Source organism: Equus przewalskii, chromosome 1, assembly GCF_037783145.1.
Source record: "Equus przewalskii isolate Varuska chromosome 1, EquPr2, whole genome shotgun sequence".
Classification (NCBI taxonomy): Eukaryota; Metazoa; Chordata; class Mammalia; order Perissodactyla; family Equidae; genus Equus; species Equus przewalskii.
This window is the reverse complement of record NC_091831.1, coordinates 122,559,706-122,583,744: the sequence shown is the minus strand read 5'-3', so window position 1 is coordinate 122,583,744 and position 24,039 is coordinate 122,559,706. Positions and strand designations below refer to the sequence as shown.

Below are 24,039 nucleotides of genomic sequence, written 5' to 3'. Positions count from 1 at the left end.
AGGGAGCTGGATTTCATTAAAAATAGTGAAACATCTGTAAAAATGCTGTTGGCTGAGTTTCCCGGTCAAGCTATTCAAGGAAGGCCTGCTGTGCTAACAAACAGGAAGCCCACGCCCCAGCTGCAGGTTTGGTCAGAGATTGAGAAAGATCAGGTGCATGAGCAAGGTGCTCAGGTCTCTGGACCACTGTGATTTGGGAAAGGATTAAGTGCAGCATGGAGATCTACAAAAGAGACCAAGCCGAAGCCTTGAAAAAGGAGGAGGTGGACGTCTCGAAGCCTCAATTTATTCCAAGTCTCCTCCTCATTCCAATGGATCAGGGCTTCTCACACCGCCTGCCCACAAGAATCTCCCAGAGAGGTTTAGAAACCACTGGTGCCCAGGCCTCACTCCAGAACCAATTAAATCATCTGATGTCAGGGTAGACAGGCAAGTTTTGAAAAGCTCTCTAGGTGATTCTAATGTGAGGCTGCAGTTAAGCACCAGAGCAATAGAAGGCGGGCTTGTCTCTGGAGATGATCAGAGAGCAGGTAATGACTAACACCTACAAAGTCTTTTCCAGTTCATAAAGCACTGTCACATACATGGTCTTATTTAAGGTGTGTCTTACTGTTACCCACTGATTGGATGGGGAAACCGTGAAACAAAAAGAGAAATGACTTACTCAAGATCAAATAGTCACTTACTAGAAAAGCCACGACTAGAACCTAGATCTGCTGACCCCCAATTCAGGGTTCTTTCCTAAGGTCACACAGGGCAATGCCACAGACAGAAGGCCAAGTTCATCAGTATTCACATAGAAAGGTGAGGGTGCAGCTATTTTTTTTAAGTAATTACTGTGCACAGGAGGGAATCTTAAAACACCTATAGCTCATGTGCCAGAGCATAAAGGGGTGGAATAGCCTGAAGGTAACCAGGTCAAGAGCTGGTGAAGCCCAGATGGCCCCAGGGTCCAGGAGCAGGTGGGTGGCTGTGGGGAAAGGTCAGGCAGGGGGTGAGTGGGAGCAGAGTCAGGGAGTGAAGCACAAGGAGGGGCCTGGAGTGGGGCTGTGGCATTGCCCAGGGTCAGGAGGCCTGGGGGCCTGGGGGACTGGGGACCAGACACAAGCCTTTGGGCGACCTACAGCTGGGAGTGGTGGAAATGGCAAATGCGAGTAAATCCTGGAGGCATTTGCCAGTTAGTAGGAATTCTTCTGGGTCTTCAGGGACACACTATCTTACTAACCAGATAATAACCACCTGCTAATTTGTATGGAACTGTATAATATAAAATACACTATCTTTTTCTGTTTTCACAATGGCTTGGGGTATTCTCCTACCTCAGCAGCTTCATGAGTAAAACTGGTATAACCTTAGGGGTATTAACCTTATGGGGCACTGATAAGACAAATGGAAGAATGTCTAGCAAAATGCCTAGCACACAGGAGGTGCCAAATAAATATTAGCACCTTTTGTGGTTGCTTCTTTTTAGAATGTGGATGGTGAGGTTCAGAGATGCCAAGTACCATCTGATGGTTAAGAGTGTGGAATCTGGAGCCAGACTGCTAGGTCTAAGCCAGCTCCACCATCTAGCTATTAAACCTTCGAGGAGTTAGTTACCCACCAGAGATAACCTCTGAACCTTTCCAGTGTGGTTGTGCATGGAAATGCATGGAAAACTCACAGCATAGTCCCTGGAATCTAATCACTGTTCAATAATTATTAACAAATTCCATTAAACGTGACTTGCCTAAATTCCCCTAAATAGTGAGCAGATAAGCCAACAGCGGAATCTAGGCCAGCACTCTTTTTGCCCTACCAAGGCAGCTTCCAACGATAATGGGCATTAACCCAAAGAAAAGGAGCTAACATTTACGGTGGGCCAACTGCATTCCAGACACTGACATCAAGACAAAGTACTTTGCAGGGAGACAACGAGGCTGACCTTTTCTAAGGACACAGAACTAGTTAGCGGGGATATGGGAGTCCAACTGTCTCACCTCAAGTCCCACAACACTTGTCTGTCCCAGTGGTTCTCAAATCCTAGAGTGCATCAGGATCACCTGGAGGGCTGGTTAAAATCCAGATTCCAGGCCCCTCTCCCAGAGTTTCTGATTCAGTAGTCCTGGGACAGGGCCTGAGAATTTGCTTTTCTAACACGTCCCCAGGTGATGTCAATGCTGCTGGTCTGGGGACCATACCTAGAGGACTTGGTTTATACTAAGCTGCCTTCACGTGGTATGATTCATCATGATGACAGATGTGGTGTTCTAACAACTGCACAAAGTCGGCCCACCTCTCAGGCTGCCAAGAGCCCGAAGGAGAGCCCCACAGCTGCCCGAGGGCACATTCAAGAAACGTGTCTCTGTTAAGTTCCTCAGGAGCTCATGACACTCTGTCCACAGGCTTGTCAGATGAGCACAGACTTTTGTCAGGCACAGTCTATGACTTCAGAGCCAGCACTCCCAGGCGGGTGTTTTATTATTTATTCACTTGACAGGAAACATACATTTGGTCCTACAAGACACCACGGCTTAAGCAGTCGCCACTGCACAACAGAACTCTGGGCTCTCAGGAAGCCTTTGCATGGCCGACTGAGGACAGCTCAGTCACCACAGGGAAGAACCCTGCCCCAAAGAAGAGGTCCACTGCCAGGCCTTCCCTCGAGAGCCTCTGTCCCACAGCCCTGAAGAGCCGTGACATTCACACACATCGGGCATCATCAAAATAATGGTCATGCTGGGAGGAATGGGTGTTCTGATCTAGAAGATGGTCTTAAAACCACAGCATACCAGACAATTTATATACATTACAAATATATAAATTAAGAGGTCTACAGGTATAGAAAATCTTTCAAAGGGGACTTATTTTCATTGTATGTCATGCCAGGTATTTGTCAGAACCTTGAAAACAAAGGTGGTTTTCAATGGAGCTGGTATTAAAAATAGAAGGTATTTATACACAGGCCCTGCTCCTCTCGTGTCCACCATGGAATCCTCTGGTGTTGTCAGGGCCTCTGGGCAACCTGAGCACCCCCACAGGTAACCCATCTGCAGTCTGCATCTTCCGAGAGAGCAGGGGACTTGCTCCAGGACTCTTCTCCTGTGAACCCATCTCGGCTTGGCGACGCCTCCGAACCCAGGGGCTGCCAGAGGGAGTGACACTGCTGTCAGAGGAATAATCCATGCACTTGCGAAAGATATCAGGACTGGCACTAGAGTTCAGCCTACCTTCCTCGGCCAGTGGGGATTTTCTGGAAACACCTTTGCGTTGAGCCAAGGGGCTGCTCCAAGGACTCGAGCACGGGGAGGCATTCGGGCTCAGAAAGAGATTCTGGTGGCCAGAAGGGCTGAGCTTGTTGGCGACCACATGTCGCCGGCCAGCCATAGGGGATGTGGGATTGCTCTCGGGGTCAGAGGAGCTGTTGGCAGAAGACTCGTCACCCATGTACTGAAGCTCCTCAACCCTCTTGTTTAGGGACTTGTTCAGGTGGATGCTCACAGTGGGCTCCTCTTCCTGGTTCTTGTCTTTGGGAGGTTTCTTTTTGGGTGGCTTCATACCAATCAGGACAGCTTTCATGTTCTCCCTACCCTGAGATTCTGTGACCATGAACTCATGGGCTTTGATGGCGGCTTCCACCTCCTCAAACTCCACAATGGCGCACTCTTGGGTCCCCACCTGGCTGTACCGGCTGCTGATCCTCCGGATATCAGGGGGCAGCTCTCTCCCGGGTTTGAGGATCCGCACGGACGAGATGACTCCAAAGGCGCCAAAGAGCTTGAGCAGGTGTTCCATCACCTTCTCCTGCACCCTTCCATTCTTCTGGGGGGTGGCCAGGGCCCACAGCTTGGGGGACAGGTAGAGATCATAGACCAGGAGCATCTTGCTGGGGAGGTTCTCATTGGGGAAGAGTGGGACAGGGGTGGTCCTCCTCACCTTCCGGTGGTCCTCATTCAACTCAAGGGTCACTGAGTACTTCAAGGCATGGGCTGTGGTTCTCCAGTCCCGTGTAAGGTGTTTCACCTGAAGAACATAAAGCAAATCTGAAATGGTACCTATTGTCCTTGTCTGTCCACGTCCTCTAGAATCACCCTCCCTCCTTTCCTTACCCCAGTAACACTGGTATCTAGAATCATACTTGGTGTGTGTATACACTCAAAAACCTAGTGAATGAATGAGTGAACAAACACACTCTCTACAACTTCAAAGAAGGCAGCATGCTGCAGAGCAGCACTGTCCAACAGAACTTTCCGTGGTGACGGAAATATTCTATTCTGTGCAAGTTTAGAAGGTAAACCTGCAGCCTCTGGAACAAGGCTGTTGGATACACAAGTCAAGGCCACCTCCGACTGGCAGTAAGACCTGAAGAGTTATTTAACCTCATGGTGCCTCGACTTCCTCATCTGTAAAATGGAGATGTTAATAGTGCCCACCTCGTACAGCTGTCGTGAGGATTAAATGAATAAATAAATGTATACATCCAGACACACATTATACACATAAAACTTAGAACAGTGTCTAGCTCACAGCGAGTACTCAATAGATAGTATGTGCTGTCATTATTTCAAATATTACATGCTATCATTTTGACAGAACTCAGAGATTTTAACATTCAAATGCTTCTCTGAAGTTGGATTTCTTCATTTATGCATTTGATACAGAGAAGGTTCCAAAAGATTTTTCATATTTCATTGGAATATCCCCTGAAAATGATGTGGACTATTTCAACTTGGAATTAAATCCAACTTGGACCTCACGGAGAATGATGAAATGGTCCCTCCCTCTTCCTCCCTTAGTGGAAACTGTGTGTATCAATGTTGCAGTATATGAAAGCTGTATTTATATTATAAAACAGTAATTTTCGAGAGGCCCACTTCCGGTGAAGGGAATGCCAGGGAGAATGAGTCATCCCAAAGAAACGGTGGAGATGGGCGGGGTGTGTAACCCGAGCCAGGAATGGCGAGATCACCCTGTGTCCTCTGGGGCCAGGCCAATGCAGTTGCTCTGCAGAGGAACCCTGGGACCACAACAGGAACCTCCCAGAACTCAAGAAGGGAGGGCTCACTAACAGGGTGGCAGCGGGGAACGCTGGCAGAGCTATTAGCAGTACAGGGAGGCTCCTGGGGAGAGGCCACTGTCCACTCTAGCCTGTGGCCTCTGGGTGAAATGGCCAAGATTTGGCCTTAGGGTGCAGGAACCACGAGTCACCTCCACATAGAATCAGTGGGCTGATAACTGTGACATGGGCCAAGGGCAGAAGAGGGCAGGTCCAGGCAAAGGGTCAGATGTCAGGTGGACAGAGTCAAGTCGAGATCCAGAAAGGGTGAAGATGATGACTGCGGGTCAGTGCCAGGCTGTGGGAAACCCAAGCAGTGGCTCTCTGGGCGGGAAACATGGGGAGCCTTCTCCAAAACCAGTCAGGGAGGGAGTGCTCAGGAGAGGAAGAAAAGCTGCCAGCTAAGCCCGAAGCCTGAGCAATGAGTGCTCCGGGGAAGGCCAGTGCTGCCTTCTCAGGGCTGGAGAAGGTGGTGCAAGACCACGTCCAATCAAGAGAGAAGCAGGCTCTGGCAAGGACCCAGCCCCACTCCAGAGGCAGGACGTAGGTCCCCGGGGAAACCCCGGCTCTAGTCTGAGCATCCCAGGCCTGTGTCTGTGAGCCTTGAGAAGGAGTGTCCAGGCACCACTGAATAAGAGGGACCAGGGAGCTGCAGTCTCTGTGCAATTACTTGAAGACCTCTGGCAGATGTTCAGCAACAGTAATTCCCCGGTTTGTTACCTTTGTCATACATGTTTCCTATTATGATGAGCACGAAAGCCCTTAGGATGAAAAGGGCCTTTGCTCTCATTCCGGAGGTGGGGAGTCTGTGTCTACTCTGCAGCCAGTTTTCAACAGAGGAGAACCCTCCTAAGCAGATCCCTAAGTGGCAGCTCAAAAAGGAAAGAGAATCGGGCTGCGTCTTAGGGTTCCTGGGGGGAATAAAGGAGTATGTAGGATGATTCCACTGGTTGCTTCACTTTGGGGTCCCCCAAAAACACTTTTCACGTGAGGGCTTCTCATTGCTCTCTGGACATGTGTGATGTTGTGATTTGTAATAAGAAATATATATATATATATATTTGGTCTTCGTCCCCATTCCTGGCACTGAGCTCCTGAAATCTTTGTAAATTCCTAAGTGATAAGAACACTAGAAGCATCTTTTGTTCTAATGAGGTGACTCTGGGTGAGCTCCTGGATAGCTCCTGGATGGGGGCTGGTCACCAGAAAGACCAAGCCATGATTAGAAGCTTGGAATTTTCAGCTCCACAGCTCATCCTCCAGAGAGGGGAGAGGGGCCGGAAATGGAGTTAAGGATTGACGATGCCTACATGAGGATGCCTCCATAAAAATCCCAATAGCAGAGGGTTCGGAGAGCTTCCAGCACTCCAGCTCCACAGCGACAGAAGCTCCTGCACTCAGCACCCTCCCAGACCTCGCCCTAGGTATCTCTTCATCTGGCTGTTCACCTGTATCTTTTATCATATCCTTTAATAAAATGATGAATGCAAGTAAATATTTCCCTGAGTTCTGTGGGCCACTCTAACACATAAGTGAATCCAATGGACAGGAGGTCATGGGAACCTCCTATTTGTAGCCAAGGTGGACAGAAGTTGTGGGTAACCTGGGGACCCACTACTTGTCACTGACATCTGAAGTGGAGGGCAGTCTTGTGGGACTGAGCCCTTACCCTGTGGGATCTGACGCTATCTCCACGTACACAGTGTCAGAATTGAGTTAAATTGTAGGATACCCACCTGGTGTCACAGAGAATTGCTTGTTGTGAGGAAAAAAAGCCCCATACATCAGGTGTCAGAAGTGTTGAGAGTGTGGCGGTGGGGTGAGAGGAAAGGAGAGACACAGGAGGAAGAGTATGTTTTTCATTTACAACACGAAATGCCCCCTCCCTTCTCCAGCACCTCGAAAACTCCCACTCATCCTCCAAGATCCTATTTCAATGTCACCACTTCTGGGAAGCCTTCTCAATTCTCCAGGCAGGGTTAGTTGCTCTCATCAACTAGCTCCTAACAGTACTTTGCTCTTTCTTTTGTAGTCCTGTCTCTGGTCATATTGTAATCCTTCACTGATCTCTCTCCTTTATTGGACTTTTCAAGGGCAGAGGGAATGCCATATTCATTTTGTATATCCTGTGCTTAACACAGCACTCAGCCTATGGAATGAATACGTTTGATGAATGAATAAAGAAAAGAGAGCAAGAGAAGAGGGCAGAGTATAACGGTGGTGGGGCAGAGAAGAGCTGCAGGAGAAAAGCTCTGCTCCAGTGCTCTCTGACAAAGTGCACAGGCGACTTGGCTGGGACCCATTCGTTACACATCCCGTTATGCAACAGGCCGTGTGGTGCTTTTCCATTCTAGTAAATACACTTCCCCCAAGGGAGAGAGAGTTCTTACTCCAACTGACCCGTCAACTCCTGCAGAAGCAGGGAATTCACAGCCCAGTGCTGGATCTGTACGTAGCAGGGACATGCGGTCTGCTGCCCAAAGGCTGCACTCTTTGGACATCCCACATCTCCATCATATAGATAGCAGCATTACACAGCAGCGGCTGCTGGAGTCTTGGAGAAGGCTCATCTCCCAGAGCTCCGGGCACTCCTTCCTCCTCTTATTTATCCAACTTGACAAATGAAAAACTTGGATTTGATAAAATTCTAGGCCTGGTAGGTGTCTCTCAAGGCCACTGAGTCCCCTTGTCCTGGCACAAATCCTCTTGGCCACCCACTTGCCTGGCAAGAGTGCCTGAACTTTACCAAGAACGAGCAATATAATTTCATAACTGCCACAGGCTGAGATGTGTCCCAACACCCAGGACCCTTTTAATAGTGTGGGAGGACATTCTTAATAACAATCCCAAATCCCTTGTCTTGATCATTTTTTAGGCCTCAGAGGAAATAAAAAATCACTCGCTATCACGTTTCAAGGGGGTGAAAACATTTAGAACCCCAACCCAAAGCACCGTTGAAATCCTCGAGGCAGCTTCAGAGAAGGAAGCCTCACCTTTTTGAAGGACGTGAGTAGCTTGACGCTCACATATCCCAGCTTGTTCCTCCTCACATGCTTTAGCAGGAAGGCATCCTTCTCCAGGTTTTCGTCAGAAAAGTAGAATTCGATCTGATCCACCAGCTTCTTGATTAACTCCTCGTCCGGGGGCTTCCACTCCTGTTCCAGGTCTTCACGCTCATTCTCGCCCCCACTAGTCGTGGCACCACTGAGACCAGAAGGAGACACCGGGTGTTATGGGTTGAACCGTTTCCTCCCAAATTTCCCCCTCAATGTTGAAGTCCCAACCTCCTGTACCTCAGAATGTGGGCTAATGTGGAAAGAGGGTCTTGCAGATGTCATTAGATAAAGATGAGGCCATACCAGAGCAGGGTGGGCCCTAATCCAATATGACGGGGGTCTTATAAAAAGGGGAAATCTGGAGACACACGCACACCAGGGGAATGCCGTGTGAAATGAAGCCAGAGATCGGGGTGATGTGGAAGTCAAGGAATGTCAAAGACTGCCAGCAAACCACCGGAAGAAGCGGAGAGGCCTGGACCAGGTGGTTCCCCAGCAGCACCTTGAGAGGGAGCACGCGCCTCCTGACACCTTGCTTTCGGACTTCCCACCTGCAGAACTGGGAGACAACACACTTCTGCGGCTCTAAGCCACCCAAGTTTGAGGGCTGTCCTCGTCACAGCCCTAGGACACTGCACGGGTCACCCCTGAACTGCACTGCTCAGAGGTGGCGATCACACAGCCACAAGGGGATAGGTTCTGCCTCTAACCAGCTAAGAAATCAAGTTTTTAACAAGGATGGAGAATCAGTAAAATAATAACACCCTCTACTAACCTTTATGTGCTGCTCTGCCAATGACAGGATGCTTTTCGCATACCTTCTTTTTCTTCCCTCCCTACTCCAACCCTCAAATCCCAATTTCTCAAAGACAGTTTAGTACAGTAACTAAGAGCCCCAATTCTAGAGTTAGTCTGCCTGGGTTTGAATCCTAGCACCACCAATTATTAACTGAGTCAACTTAAGCAAGAACTCCACTGCCACACCTCAGCCCCATTATCTGTAAATGCGAATCATGACAGTCAGTCCCCCGAGAGGACTGCTGTGAAGATTAAATGAGTTAATACATGAGATATCCAGAAGAGTGCCTGGTATACCCTCAGAGCTCAATAAGTGACAGATACACTCATTTGCTCATTCCTATGAGGCAGATCTAGTATTCAAACACAACTTTTCTGTCTCCAAAGCCAGTATACATAACGCCTTCCACCTTCTGTTGGGACCCTGCCATGGAATCTGCAAACAACCCCACTCACCAGGGCCCTTCTGAACGAAACCCATGCCTTCCAGCAGCTCCACCTGCGCAGACTTCTCCCTCTCCCTGAGAACAAGAGGACATGAGAAGAAGCCAGAGAAATCCTGGGCAAAACTTCTGTAAGAAGGCCAATCTTTCATAAAGAGATTATAAAAATTTCAAAACCATAAATATTTAGAGAATTTGTCATTATCCACATCATAGTTGACACAATTATTACAAGTTATCAAAGATGAGTTCTCTTTTATACATTTAATGACCAAATTAAAATTAGGTATTATACAAATACTATACATATTATTCAATAAAAAGAATTGGTTAAAAATTACTTCCAGAAAAAAAATAACTGCTTAATTTCTAATAACATGGCCATCAGACCCGGAGCCTCCGTTAACGTGTTCTGAGCAGAAAGAGCTTCGCCTGGGACAGACACACACACCCGGTCCACCGAAAGCACCCAGTGTGCTTCTACTCTGTGGGGAGAACGTGCCTGGCTCCCAAAAAGGCTCAGAAAGTTCACAGCAGCATTGTTCACAGTAGCCACAAGGTGGAAGTAATCCAGGTGTCCACTGGCAGATGAATGGATACACAAAATGTGGTGCATACATACAACGGAACACGATTCAGCCTCAAAAGGAAATTTTGACACAGGCTCCAACATGGATGAACCCTGAGGACACTATGCTAAGTGAAATAAGTCAGTCACAAAAAGACAAACACTGTATGATTCCACTCATATGAGGTATCTAGAATTGTCAAACTCATAGAGACAGAAAGTAGATGGCGGTTACCAGGGGGTGGGGGATGGGTGAATGGGCAGTTGTGAAATGGGTACAGAGTTCCAGGTGGGAGAGAGGAAATTCTGGAGATGGATGGTGGTTGCACAACAATGTGAATGTACTTAATGTCACTGAACTGCACACTTAATGATGGTTAAGATGACAGATTTTATGTTATGTGTATTTTACCACAATTAAAAATTTTTCTTAAAAGGAGCCTTTTCACATGAGAAGTATGCATGCTTACATGCACACTGTGTTTCCTCTATAAAGAAGCAAACTGTTACCATTTCCTTGGTTTGGGATTAAGCTCTTAAATAAAAGCAGCAACCAATTAAAAAAGAGAGAGAGGCTTGGAAAGTAAAGGTGAGCTATTACTTGACAGTTTAAAGCGGGAAAAGGCACGTACATGAATGTCCTTCAACTCCAGCAAAATTCACTGGCTTTCAACCCTCCCCCCACCCCCCCACCAAAAAAAGCAATTGTGGAAGAGTCAAAATGAGAATAAAGAGTAAATATTCTGGCAGGAGAGAAAACACTACATAAATCTCTCACAATTTTTAAAATTCAGAAACTATAATTAGCATAAAATATTGGCACTGGTCGATTTAAAAAATGAAGTTTTAGGGGCCGGCCTGGTGGTGCAGGAGTTAAGTTTGCATGTTCCACTTTGGCGGCCCAGGGTGCACCGGTTCAGATCCCAGGCGTGGACCTACACACTGCTTGTCAAGCTATGCTGTGGCAGGTGTCCCACATATAAAGTAGAGGAAGATGGGCACAGATGAAGCTCAGGGCCAGTCTTCCTCAGCAAAAAGAGGAGAATTGGGGGTGGATGTTAGCTCAGGGCTGATCGTCCTCAAAATAAAAGGGAATGAAGTTTTAGTTATTTGCCTGTAGACAGCCTGGAAATGGTTTTTAAAAATACCTTACTGATGTCCCAAGACTAATGTGTACTGAAGAAAAAAAATTGATCTGAGAGTCTAACCTTAAAAGCATATTTTTTAAAAAGTCTTTTAAAAACGGGATGATAAACTAAAGGGATATATTAAGGTAGCCCAAAAGATAAAACAGGTCAAATGCAACTAAAACATCAGGTAAGCTGATAATTTTAGAAGTCCCTAAAAGGTAGCTGTGGCGGACATTAGTCTGACTCATCCAACATCTAATATCGAACTCTTTCTCACTTGCCTTCCTTTACTATAGAGGCTATAAAAAAACTAAATACACACTTTCCTAGTATCTCTTCCAGGTGGTAGCCATTTGTCATGTTATGGCCAATAACACACAAGTGAAACTCTTTTGTCCCTGCCCCTTTCCCTTTTATCTGTTTTGAGTGTGGATGTGATGGTTGGAGCTGTAGCAGCTATTTTATTGCCCTAAGGAAAAGGCCAATAAACCAGCTTGGCCTGATTTATTGACATTATTGACTCTGACATTACTGAGTTGCTGAACCAATTCCTCTAACTACCTACCTGAAGATTTCTAATTACATGAGAAAGAGAAAATCCTATTTGTTTAATTCACTTGTTAGTTGGGTTTTCTATTACTTACAGCCAAATATTAGGATAGTAACATTACAATGAGAAAAGAGGTCCTCAAAACATGCCAAAGGAAAAGTGTCAGTGGGATAATCAATGGAATGAAAAAGGAGAAGCAAGACAGAAAGAATAAATTTTCACTTTATAGAGAAAGTTTACACCCTAAATAGTAGTTACAACACATAGATTCACCACACCAGATAAAATAACTACAAATGCGTAGGAAATTCTGAGGCCAGCACACAAGGATGACAATACAGAGCAGAAGATGGAATGAGGCGTGCGATAATGACCAGTGAAGAGTTTTGGGTGGACTCAGGGATGTTAGCAAAATCGTCTAACTTACTACAAATGGCTAGTATATCAGAGGTGACCAGACTATCAAAGGGACCCACAGACCAGTAAGTCCCACGTCCAAACTAGACCAGTTGATGCTATTATAAAAGGTAAACTCATAAACAAAACATAATGGAAGGAAGGCAATGTAACGGCTCACTTTCTCCGATGCCCAGTCTAGAGCCTCCCCTTCTTCCCAAAGTTGGCCATGGGGAGACTTGACTCTCTGCAGATGATTCCATCTCAGACTTGATGGAGAAAATGAAGTTCATCCAATCAGACTTGCCCAGACCTCCCTCGGGCACAGCCCTCCCTCCCCCTATGCTTGTTCTATGAGTCTGGACATCCCCCAAAGAATCTGTTTGCCATAACTAGCTGCCTCTTCTCCTTCTTGGTCCTCTGCCGCCACTGCAGGATGACACACTGTTGACCACTTTCTTCTTGATACCCCTCCCCCAGGCTTCTGTGACTTGCTCTTGTCTGATTCTTCTTCCTATTTAAGCGCCCTTTCAGTCTCCTCTTTCTCCTCCCATTTCTAAATGTGGGTATTCCCCAAGGACCTATCCTTGACTCTTTATCCCCTGACAACCTCTAAACTTGAGCCCCTGGTGAGCTCACCCAATTCAAATCTGCTTCTCCTCCCACCCCTCCATCCTTCTCTCACTCCTGAGCTCCAGTCCTCAATTCCTAATTGCCTGCCTGACGTTTCCACTTGGATAGCCTGATATTGCTTCAAATTTAAATGTCCAGAATTGAACTATCGCCTTCTGCAGAACTCGACCTCAGGCAGAACTGAAGCCTGGGTCTACTCAGAGACATTCCATCTGGGAAGCTCATCTTCCTTTTGCAGTCTCACAGTCCATAATAAACAATCCATAATGGGTTCAGAGGGTGACTCTCTATCAGTTATTTGCACTCAGTGAACAGACAGGCAGGTGGCCAGAGAGGCCAGCACAGATGGGTGATACAAAACCCTTATGTGAGGGCAGAGATGAGCTTCTTGCACCCAGAGGACCCCTCCCTCTGCATGGGTGCCCTCAGCAGCAACTGTGCATCTCCAAAGGGGAGTCTTGGAAGAGCAGCAAAGCCCGGTTCACAGTTGGGAGCATGCTACATTGTTTCCTGGTTCGTGTAACAGCCTCTGAACAAAAGAGACCCTGTATCCTTTACAAACATTAAAGAAGTTTAGATCTTTTTAAATATAAATATCGGCAACTTTTTGTCAATTACAACCGTCCTGTAAAAACTACGTATCTTCCCTCCCAAATTGCCCCACCAACGACTTTTCCTATTCACTCTTCTCTGCATTTACACTCAAAACCTAAGATGCATCTTTTAGCCCTCTGTGATGTCCCTACATGGAGTCAGTTATCAAGTGTTGATTTTATTCTGCAGTGTCTCCCATCTGTTCTCTTTTCCATTCCAACTGTCCTCATTACTTCTCCCTTGGACACTATTAATAGCTCATCAAAAATGAATCTTAAAAATTAAAGTAATACATATACATAGCAAAAACTAAAATAAAATAGTAGAGAACTTATAAAGAAAGCAACAATTCCCCGCTCCACCTCTCCTCCCTAGAGGTAACCTCTGCTCAACTATTTCCTTCTCATGGCGGTTGCCTTATAGTTCTAGAAAATATGCTCATAGCTCTATTTCTCACTTGCCAATCTTAGACATTCTCTATTCATGTCCTATTATAGAAGATGAGGATTTGGGGTCACTCATCTCCCAAAGCCTCTTCGTCCAATTTTTAAAATTTTTATGTTATTTTTGGTGTTTCTATTAGCGTCTATTTTATTTTAAATATTACACTTAAAACTGTTTCTTATTCCACCAACATTAAATAATATTTCTCAATTCCTCACTACCTATGATGTGCATATTATCACCCTACCTTTTCCTTCATTTCCTTCATCCTTCCTGTTCTTCCATTTCCAATCTTCCAAATTCTATCAGAGGTACCTTTATTTCTTTCTGTCACAGTTCATAATATTTACATCCTATTCTGTAACTAATCTTCCATGTTTTGTCTATAGATAGTAAAAGTTGAAAGCCAATCAGCTGCATTTATTTGCGACTATGTAAACGTTGTTCACTGCAGGGCAAAGGCATTTGCTAAGATTTCATTTCTTTCTTAAAGTCCTATTAGTTGACCGACCAGTTGGATTGATCTCTGTCTCTGACCTTTTCTTTCATATTGTCTGTCTTTGCCTCTGTCTTTGATTTACACAGTAAGAGATTTCCCTGACATTATCTTCCAACCTTCCCTTGTGACGTTCTTAATTTTAGTAATTATTTATTTATTCCCTAAGAACTCTTTTTTTTTTTTTTTTTTTTTGGTGAGGAGGGTTGGCCCTGAGCTAACATCTGTTGCCAATCTTCCTCTTTTTGTTTGAGGAAGATTGTCCCCAAGCTAACATCTGTGCCAGTCTTCCTCTGTTTTGTGTGAGGGTTGCTGCCACAGCATGGCTTGATGAGCAGTGTGTAGGTCTGAACCTGCAAACCCCGGGCCACCAAAGCAAAGTGAGCAAACTTAACCACTGCGCCACTGGAACTGAGTCCCAAGAACTCTTTTATGTCTTCAGATTATTCCTTTTTAAGAGCATCTTGTTCTTGTTTTGTGGATGCAATATCTTATATTCTCTCTCAGGGTAATAACTGGAGTATACATTTTTTACAGTCTTTTTGTTTCTTCTGGGAAAGTGTCACTTCTGTATCCTCTGGGGTCAGTTTTTCTATTTAACTTTCATGTCATTGATTTTTTTTCATGTGACTGGTAAACAATTCATCTTTTTCTTTGTTAAAAAATTTTTTTAATAAACTTATTCTAGAATAGTTTTAGATTTACAGAAAAAATGTGAAAATATTACAGAGAGCTTCCATATACCCCACACCAGGCTTCTATTATTAATATCTTGCATTAGTATGGTTCATTTAATGAACTAATATTGATATATTATAATTAGCTAAAGTCCATACCTTCTTCAGATTTCCTTAGTTTTTAGCCAATGTCCTTGTTCTGTTTCAGGACCCCATCCAGGTACCATATTACATTTAATCATCATGTGTCCCTGGGCTCCTCTGGGCTGTGACGGTTTCTCAGATTGTCCCGGTTTTTGATGACTTTGACAGTGTTGAGGAGCACTCACTGGTCAGGTATATTGTAGAATGTCCTTCATTTGGGATTTGTCTGATATTTTTCTCACAATTAGACCAGTGATAGGGGTTTTAGAGAAGAGGACCACAGATGCAAATTTCCATTCTCATCACATGGTATCCAGGGTACCTAGTGTCAACATGCCTGATCACTGTGGACATTGGCCCTGATGGCCTGGCTGAGGTAGTGACTGTTAGCTGTCTCCACTGTAAAGTGACTCCTTTGCCCCCCTTTCCATACCATACACTTCGAAAGGAAGTCACTGCACACAGTCCATATTTAAGGAGTGGGGAGTTATGCTCCACAGCTACTCAATGTGAAGAATGAAGGTCTGGGATGCTTTTTCTTGGTGGGTCGTGTGGGTTCCCTCTGCAGCTGTATACTCCTATTGGTTTTCTTCCTAGGTGGCTCTATAGCCATAGGTGGGGCATGCCAACTGGCAGGCTTCACTTTGGGGTGAACAGGCAAGGGATCATTAAGTAGGGGCCTTATATGGAGAAGGCTGTATCTGCAGGTACCAGCTCTACCTTAGCAGCTCTAGGTCACCAGTTAGTTCACTCAGTTCCTTTAGAAATGAATCTTGTTCCTTTTTTCCCCCTTGGAAGTACAGGGTATGTGCCTGCTCCTTTTCATTGGCAGAGAGGCTGGGTAATTGTCTAGAGGAAGAATTTAAATCACCTCTCAGATATTAGCATCCCTTTCCCCTCTTGCATCCTTCATAAATTTTCTAACCAGAGCCTTTCTAGGGCTCTGTCTTCCCACCTCCTGCCACCTGCCCCTGCCCCACTCCTGATGGATTTGGGGTTAAGCCTCTTCTACTCCGTGCCTCATTACAAGTTTTGAAAAAGAGCTATGTCACTGCTCTACTTCAATGATGATAATAATAATAATAATAATAATAACAATGTTTTCTATTTCCTATTAAATAAAATCCAAAGTCCTTAGCTCTTATTCAGATTCATTTAGAATCTGGCTGTAACCAGCTTCCAGACTCATTTCTGTCTATTGCCTTTCAGATCCTTTGCTCCAAGCAAATAAAAGACTTATAGTTCCCTGTAAGTGTCACAAGATTTCTGGACACCCTCCCTTCTCTGAAACAGAAAGTATGTGTACTGGTGAATGTGCTGTTAGTGGCCTTTCAGGAGGACTTTGAAAAAGTTTTACATTTGAATTTTACATCTACATTATTGTTTCCTTTTAAATAAAGCATTGTAAACTGGGAGTGGTAGTGAGTTCTTTTGCTATAGCCATAAACTTGCTAGAAATGAAAACAAAGGGTAGAAATAAGAGGGTACATTTCAAAACAGACAGGGGGCTCCACAGATAGTGTTGAAATATTTACCACATTTGTAAATGATCTGGAGAAATAAGTGCAGCATAAAATCTCCAGGGCTGTTTTTCTTACAAAAGCCCAAGCTAATTTGGATATGGTAATTAAGGGGCTAATCAAATGATACCTTATGAAGGAAAATATCCAAACTAAATGGTGGAGTAATGAGCTCCTCACTATGACTTTCAATACAGGAAAGATTTCTTGGACTCACCATCTGCCCCTCAGATGGTCTAATACGATGCTTTGGCCACCAAGACCAGGAAAATGGTGGACAGCAACAAGGAGGATATTGAACACAAAGGGAAAAACATCATTTATGAAAAACATTAGGGTCCAGTACAATCTGTGTATACTTTCTTTTGACTTGCCTCTAGAAAAAGATAATGAATCTGAAAAGGTTCAAAAAGGTTACCAAATTGATAACGCAGTATAAAAACATGAGGGTAGATTCAAAAGATAAAGGTTCTTCACAGAGACAGATTGCAAACACACACAAGTACGTTCCCAACTTTGGAAAAGGCATCATTGGAACAAGTACATTTTGGATGCCACTAGCAGAGGCCACATGCTATGTCTGGGTGGCCCACAGGTTCTTAAAGATTTATTAGAGACCATGACCTTCTTCTCTAACCCTGTCTTCTGGCATATTTCCTAGGCCTGGGAAAGGAGTGCAACTAACGGATGTCTCTGCAGGTCCAAATATGGTTTGTGGTGTGGAGCAGAGATAAGGTATACAAAGTGCTTACTTCCACCTCTGGCATATAATTGGCATTAATAAATGGAAGCTTTCATTATCATCATCCAAAATGGGGAAAAGATTGCTTGTGCAATGTCCCTGAAAAATCATGGAGAGAAAGAAACCTAGATGTTTCTGTTTGTTAAATGAAAAGCAGGTGTGCTCAGTGGTTTTATTATTTATACTAATATTTAGTATTATAATTTTAACTAATTGTTACACACTGTAAGACAAGGAAGATAAGTAAACATGTTAATGTTATTAGCTAATCGAGATTTTCAGTATAAAAAATAAAAGAAGTCAAGCAAAAACCCTGTAGTGGTAAATCTGAATTGGGATTATCAACACAAATTTATTTTTAAGAAATATATTTCCTAACGCTGTCTATTGAAAGGACCTAAAAGCAATGCTGCCCCAGTAGAAATTAGCACTCTTAATTCCAGGCCTGCGTTTCTAAATACCTTCCTCCTAGTGTTTGAAAAACCAAGGATTCCTGTAGAAATGGTTGGATCCCATGACTGGAGTAGGAAAAGCACAAATTAAGCCTAGAATATCTAGTATCAGAAAGCAAGGACATGCTCAAAGACCAAAGGGCATGTTCTAAAAGGATATCTGAAGCCAACTTGAAGGGGCTCCTCTCGCTAAATTAGGGACATTTTGAGCATCAAAGATAATTATTGTAACTAACTATAAAAAAGTGAATAAACAAAAATCCATGAATCGGAGAGAGTGAAAGGGAGGCCCCCAATTTAAATTATTTGATGTGACTATTACACCAACTCCTCTCTTTGAAAACTGGCAATTAAGCATCTATGCTTGCCTCTTAAGGAGGAACTCTTGTTGAATCCCAGATGATGAGGCAAAGCTCGCTTTTACAGAAGAATGTCAGCTAATAAATGTACAAAGTATGATAAAATTAGAAAATCACCAATTTGTAATCCCCAGGGAACTAACGGACTCAGGCAAGGATCATCAATGGATCCTGCTAAAACCACTAGGCGGACGGCTTTGGTGAAAGAATAGTCAAAAGAAGCCCTCATATTACTTGCTAACTGCAAAGGAAAGATGAACCCTTACAATGGAGAGATCACCATAGCCAAGAGGTTAAATTTAGCATCACTAACGGTGGAAGCTGCGTGAGGTCAGGCAACAACGAGTCCATGGCGTTGCCTATGAAGTGTTCTTGCCAAAATGAATCTTACCAAGCCCTCAGTCCTAACTTCCAGTTACAGGAGACATAGCATATAGAGAAGCAAGTTAAACTAGATGATGGGAACATAATCAGACCAATGCAAACTGTGAAACATTCAACAAGACATCTGGCCTCTTATTTCCAAAACAGCAAAGCATTAAAAAAATAGTGGGAATATTCTAGGTTAAAAGATTCTAGAGAGATAACAGGCAAATGCCTCGACCTGGATTGGATTCTGGTTGGATTCTGGTTGGAGGGGAAAAAGAAACAGCTGTAAAACACAATGTGGGGCAATTGGGGAAAACCTGAATATGGAACTTGGCTGTTAGATTATTTTAGGGATTATATTAAGGAATGACTATTAACTTTCTTCATTGCAGTTAACAGTCCCACGGTGTTATAGGAGAACATCATCATTAAGAGCTACTAAATGAAGTGCTTAGGGTATAATGAGTCTGTGTACAGCATACTTTCAAGGGTGAAACGTATATATTATACATCCATCAAACAAAAACGGCAAAATACTAACAACTGTTAAATCTAGACGGTGGGCATATGAATGCTCACAGTACTACTCTTTCACATTTTATGTTTGAAATTTTTATGTTAAAAAGGTGAGAATAAAAGGAAAGACATCTTTTTGGTGAGCAAGATGCAGGGGGAAGACTAATGAACATTTGGAGGTTATAAAGATTTTTCCTTATTTCCATTTATTCCTTGTCCCCCAGGGACAAGCCAGGTGTTGGGCCAGGTACTGGACATACAGAGAGGACTAAGCAAGGTCGCTGCCTTCAAGGATGGCACTGTCTCGTGGAAGAGAAACACACCAATATTTCAACTCGCCGGAGTGAGTGAGACGATAGAGACATGCATTCATTCAACACGTATTTACAGAGCACCCACCACGCGCTGGGTGCTGAGGATACAATGAGAACAGGTAAGCACGGTCCCCGAATTCACAGAGGGCAGCAGATCTATAGAATTACAACTGTGGTAAGTGCTGGGTGTAAAACGTACAGAGTACTACAGCAACACAAAGGGGAGGAAACAAACCCAGCTTCGGGGTAGGGATTGGGGGTGGTGAGGACAAGGCAGCGAAGTTTCCAGGCTGAGTAGAAACCAATCCATTAGAGTAACCTAGATGTGGGACCGCCAAGGCACACAGACACAAAACTGCGCCCTGTGTTCAGGGACCTAGAGGGGTCAGTGCAGTGGGAGTGAGAACTGCTAAGACAAGCAAGGAAGGAAGCAATGGGTTGAGGGGATGAGGTGGGTGCGTGCCACATCTCCACAAGCAGATTTAGGAACCTGGGCTTTCTCCTGCAGACTTTCAGAGCCAAGAAGTATTCCTACAGGGCGGTGGCTGCTGCTGTGCCAGGCTGGCCCAAATAGGGGACAGCGTGGATCCTGCTCTTGGATACATTCTCCTCATGCTCTGGACGTCTGCCCGCTGGGCTCTGTCAGCACCACTACCCTGAAGAGCCCCAGAGATTTTCTGGGGTCAGAAAATGCCAGAGGGCAGCAGGAAATGCTTCAAACTGAATGTTCCATGAGACTGCATCCGCCAGAGCTGGGAGAGAAGGGTGGCTCTGGAGGGAGGGTGCAGGGCGTGGGGGCAAGCAGCCCACCAGAACTGAGGTTCACATTCTCCCACATCTTCACAGGGGATCTTTCCAGGCCCAAGAGATAAGCAGGGCTTGAATCCCTGCTAATGGTACAATCTCAAAACTTAGCTCCCAGGCTAGGGGACAGCAATTTGCCATAGTCACAGGGAAATAAAGTCAGAAGGAGACGCCACTCTGGGCTATCTGACACACCTCTGAAATTATTTGACCACGTGCTGCCTTCTCCTCAAGATTGTGAGATGTCAGATACTACAAAGGCATTATTTTCATACTCTCAGTACTCAGCACAGAGCTGAATGAATGAATGAACGAGGTTTGTACATCCATACAAAGTGTGGATATGTTTACTATGTCTACTGTATCTACCATGTCATCTGCTGTGTCCCGCTTTCCTGCTCTAAGCTGTTGGGCTGGACTTTCCTCCTTGAGTGCCCCTGTCTCCACTGAACTGCCCTGAATCTCTGGGTCCCTAAATCCAGACCTTTTCCACTGGAAAGGGTCAGCCTGCGATGGGGAATGGCTCTGGCTTCAGTATCCTTATGCCCTTGAGTTGAGTATTTTCCCAGTGAAGTCAATATAAGCCCGCCAGCAAATAATCCTGAAGAGCTCTGACAGCTAAAAGCCTGTGCAGAGAGTCCCAGAAGAAAGAGGGCTCTGAAAGAGTGCCTGCTGGCATTTCCCAGAATTTGCAAGTTCTGCCATGGCCCGACTCTCATCTCTATGGACACTCCATACCGTATCTTCTCTCAACAGCAGGAGCTAAACCACAGTCCTGAAAGGCCTGGGTGCTAGTGGACACAGACTGGGTCTCCGGTTGATGACAACGCTCAGGGCCCAGAGGCAAGGTTAGACAGCTGGTTTCTTGTGCCATACCGCCTCCAGACTACCCAGACCCAGGAACCCAATGCCAACGCAGCAAGATGATGCAAGCATACAAGTCAGGTGGGGAAGGCTGCCTGAAAATGGGAATCCCCCGGCCAGGAGGATGCAAGCAGCAAACCCTGAACTGATCCCAAATCAGGGCAAGAGAGCTCTCTACACCATGAATCGCTCCTCCTCGGATCCGCCAGCAGCAAGTGTCAGCTGTGCTTGGCCTGCCCCCAGCCATCTGGACTGATAAGCAGACAGGGCGATGATGACGGCAGTGAAGGCTAGGTGGGATCACGCTCACTGGGCGGTGGGCCAGCCTCGGAGGTGAAGACCGGGCTGGGCTGAGCTTTGTGGAGGGTCTTTGGGTGAGCTCACGGAAGGAGAGTCTCCCCCTGGGAAGGAGATGGCGAGGATGGCCCGGGAAGGACTTCCTCCTTGGTCCCAGAGCATGCCCACGTCCAGGCCCCTCAGATCCGCGTCGCCAGCCCCGGTTCCAAAGCTGCGGACCGGGGCACCAACGACCGCCCAAAGCTGGTCCGGACTCGTGAGCCGGCCCGAGCAGGGGCCCCGCGGCGGGGCGGACTCAGCCGGCTCTGCCCGCCGAGTTGCCGTCCCCGGACTCCCGTTCGGCCCCCACCTGGACCCGGGCCGCCGCGCCTACCTGTGCCCGCGGCTCAGCTCTTCCTCGCTGGCGCTGCCCCAGCCGGGGCTGAGATACCGAGCCGGGTCCCCCGCGCCCCGCGCCTCCGCCCTCTCCTCCTCGTCCTCTAGCTCCTCCACGTCCTCCGCCTCCTGGATGGCGACGCGGATCTGTACCGCGGTCTCGGGCCCGGGCAGCGCCTCCTCGCCGGTCTGGGCCATGGCTCGCGGTCCGGCGGGGACTGCGGCGCCGCTGGACGCCCGCGCCGCGAGGCCGAGCCAGCCGGGAGGCGGCGACGGCGACGAGGGGGCGGGGGCGGCGCGAGCGCGCCCGCGGCTCGGCCCCGGGAGGGACGGGGGTCGCGGCGCCCCGCCCCGGCCGCGAGCCGAGCGCCGGCGCAGGCGGGGCCACGGAGGAGGAGGGCCGCTTCGCCTGCTCGCCTCTCGCAGAGGCTGGAGCCGGAACGATCCCCTGGACCCCTGGTCCTGCCTATGCGCGCCCGCTGCTCGAGGGGCCCAAGACCGAGCGGAGGTGCTGGGGCTCCCTGCTCCTGCCCGCTCACTTTCAAGGCTGCCCAGGGGATGGGAGGGACGCGGCACGTCTGACTTCTCAGTTTGCAGACGACTCTGGGGGTGGCAGGCACAGACCGCAGCTTAAGGGGCTCTGTGCCTCCGTCTTGTCTCTCCCACTGACCTGCCAAGATGACCGGAATCTCCACCCTACACGGTGTGTCCTGTGAGGTCAGGGACCTGTTTCCCGCCATGGCCTCTACCAGTGGTTCTCAAAGTGTGATCCGCAGACCTGCGGCATCAGCCTTACCTGAACTTGTGACAAACAGATTCAAGGGCCCATCCAGACTTCCTGAATCAGAATCTGTGACTCAGAACTTGGTGTTTTAACAAGCCCTCCAAATGGTGGTGAAGGTCGCTGAAGTGTGAAAGCCACTGCCGTGTATTGCCCCTTAGAATATGCCCTGTACACAGTAAGCATTCAAATATTTGTTGAATGAATAAAGGGAGCTACTGAAATGCCACTATGTTCGAAAACCCTGCCACCGTTTTGCTTTTCGCTTTAAATTGAATTCTATTTCAACCTTTCAAATGTGACCCAGAAACTAAAGACAGGGGCAAGAAGTGAATAAAACCTGAATCTGCTTTCATAAAGTCTTTTATTTAGTGCCTTAAACATAATTTATCGTATTAATTTGCCACATTAGGGCTCCAAAAGAATGGAACCCTGGACCAATACGTTTTGAGCCAGGGACGCAAGTCAGGAGAGGCTCAAGAAATGGGGTGTCTTGGAAAGCAGTGTCCTGGTGAGTCAAGAACACCATGCATGGGGTCCTGGGTGTCTGGGCTGGGGCCGGGGGAGACCCAGGCGTGCAGCAAGGACAGCCCCTCTTTTTACGATTTGACTGGAATCTGTGTCCCTTTCTTTGTCAGATCTATCTTTTGATAGAAGAGGTCCTAGAATGAGTAAGTGAAGGAAGACAGACCCTTGGTGTTCTGCACCAGAACAGCTCAGAGCCCTGGGTCTGAGCTATCGGGAGGAAGAAGCAAGAAGTCGAGAGGATCTTTTCCAAGCCGGCTGTGCCTCCCTCCAGCGCTACAGCTGTTATAGGAGGGCTGCACACCTGGTCCACCACTGTAATGAGGATCAAGAGGAGAGAGATTTGCAGGCCCCTCCGTGCCCTCCGATCTGACAACTTTAGTTCCTAAATTTCACAAAACAATATGCATGATCTCATTTAAACCATCCTGTGTGGTAAAGTCTACAAGGATTATTATCCCTACCCATGAGGATGGCTCACATTTCTTCCAGCTTTTACAGTTTATGAAGAGTTCACGCATGCCTCATCTCAGGGGTTCCAATTGCCTGACCATAAGAGTCCCTTGGGAACTTTTCTGGACATATAGATTCCTAGGTCCCTGTGGCTTGAGAACTGGCAGTTGATGGGTGAATCCAGTCTACACAAGTGTTTTATTTGGCTGGAGGTTTGAAAAAATAAATGGAATTTATATGCCTTTAGATTCAAATATATCTGCCTATGCTGTTTATGATACTGTTTATATCTGACTCCTCATAAGGGAATTTTGGATCTAGAAAGGATGTCAGACATCCTCCAGTCCTGAGCTCCGCCTGTTGGGGTTTGTGTAGCCCCAAGAGTACAAACCTTTCTGCCAAGCCTCTACTGAGAGAAGAGCCATTATATATATATAAATACAACTCGGAATATACTATGGAATTGAATGCAAAATTTGCACGGAATTTTTAAGGCAATTTCACGTAAGTTTCTCATTCGTAGTAGTTGGCTTTGCGTGATGCCTGGGGGAGGGGAGGACAGACACCCTCATCTGCAATGGGGTACTTCATGGGGGAGTCCAACTCGGTCACTTTTCAAATGAGAGAAGTGAGTCCTAATGAGGCTCACTGGTATTTGTTGCATGCTTAAACAAATAATTAAATGAGTGCATTTGTTAGTGAGA

General features: G+C 46.3%; 1 protein-coding gene and 1 long non-coding RNA gene across 3 annotated transcripts; one reads left to right on the top strand and one right to left on the bottom strand.

Moving 5' to 3' along the window:
- Positions 1 to 2,450: 2,450 nt before the first annotated feature.
- On the bottom strand, positions 2,451 to 22,523 carry LARP6 (La ribonucleoprotein 6, translational regulator). 2 transcript variants are annotated; one of them, XM_070621911.1, is made up of 3 exons: positions 22,373 to 22,523; positions 8,029 to 8,239; positions 2,451 to 4,002 (listed from the first exon to the last, which is right to left on the bottom strand). In XM_070621911.1, exon 3 carries the CDS (start codon positions 3,859 to 3,861, stop codon positions 2,935 to 2,937), a length of 927 nt encoding a protein of 308 aa, XP_070478012.1. In that variant the 5' UTR covers positions 3,862 to 4,002; positions 8,029 to 8,239; positions 22,373 to 22,523; the 3' UTR covers positions 2,451 to 2,934. The 2 variants fall into 2 exon arrangements, with proteins under 2 accessions (XP_070478012.1, XP_070478009.1); XM_070621908.1 differs by lacking the exon at positions 22,373 to 22,523 and adding an exon at positions 21,575 to 21,902.
- On the top strand, positions 21,106 to 23,580 carry LOC139083635 (uncharacterized). The gene is made up of 3 exons (XR_011540515.1): positions 21,106 to 21,237; positions 22,770 to 22,868; positions 22,996 to 23,580. It is a non-coding gene; the product is annotated as an uncharacterized lncRNA (long non-coding RNA).
- Positions 23,581 to 24,039: the final 459 nt, after the last annotated feature.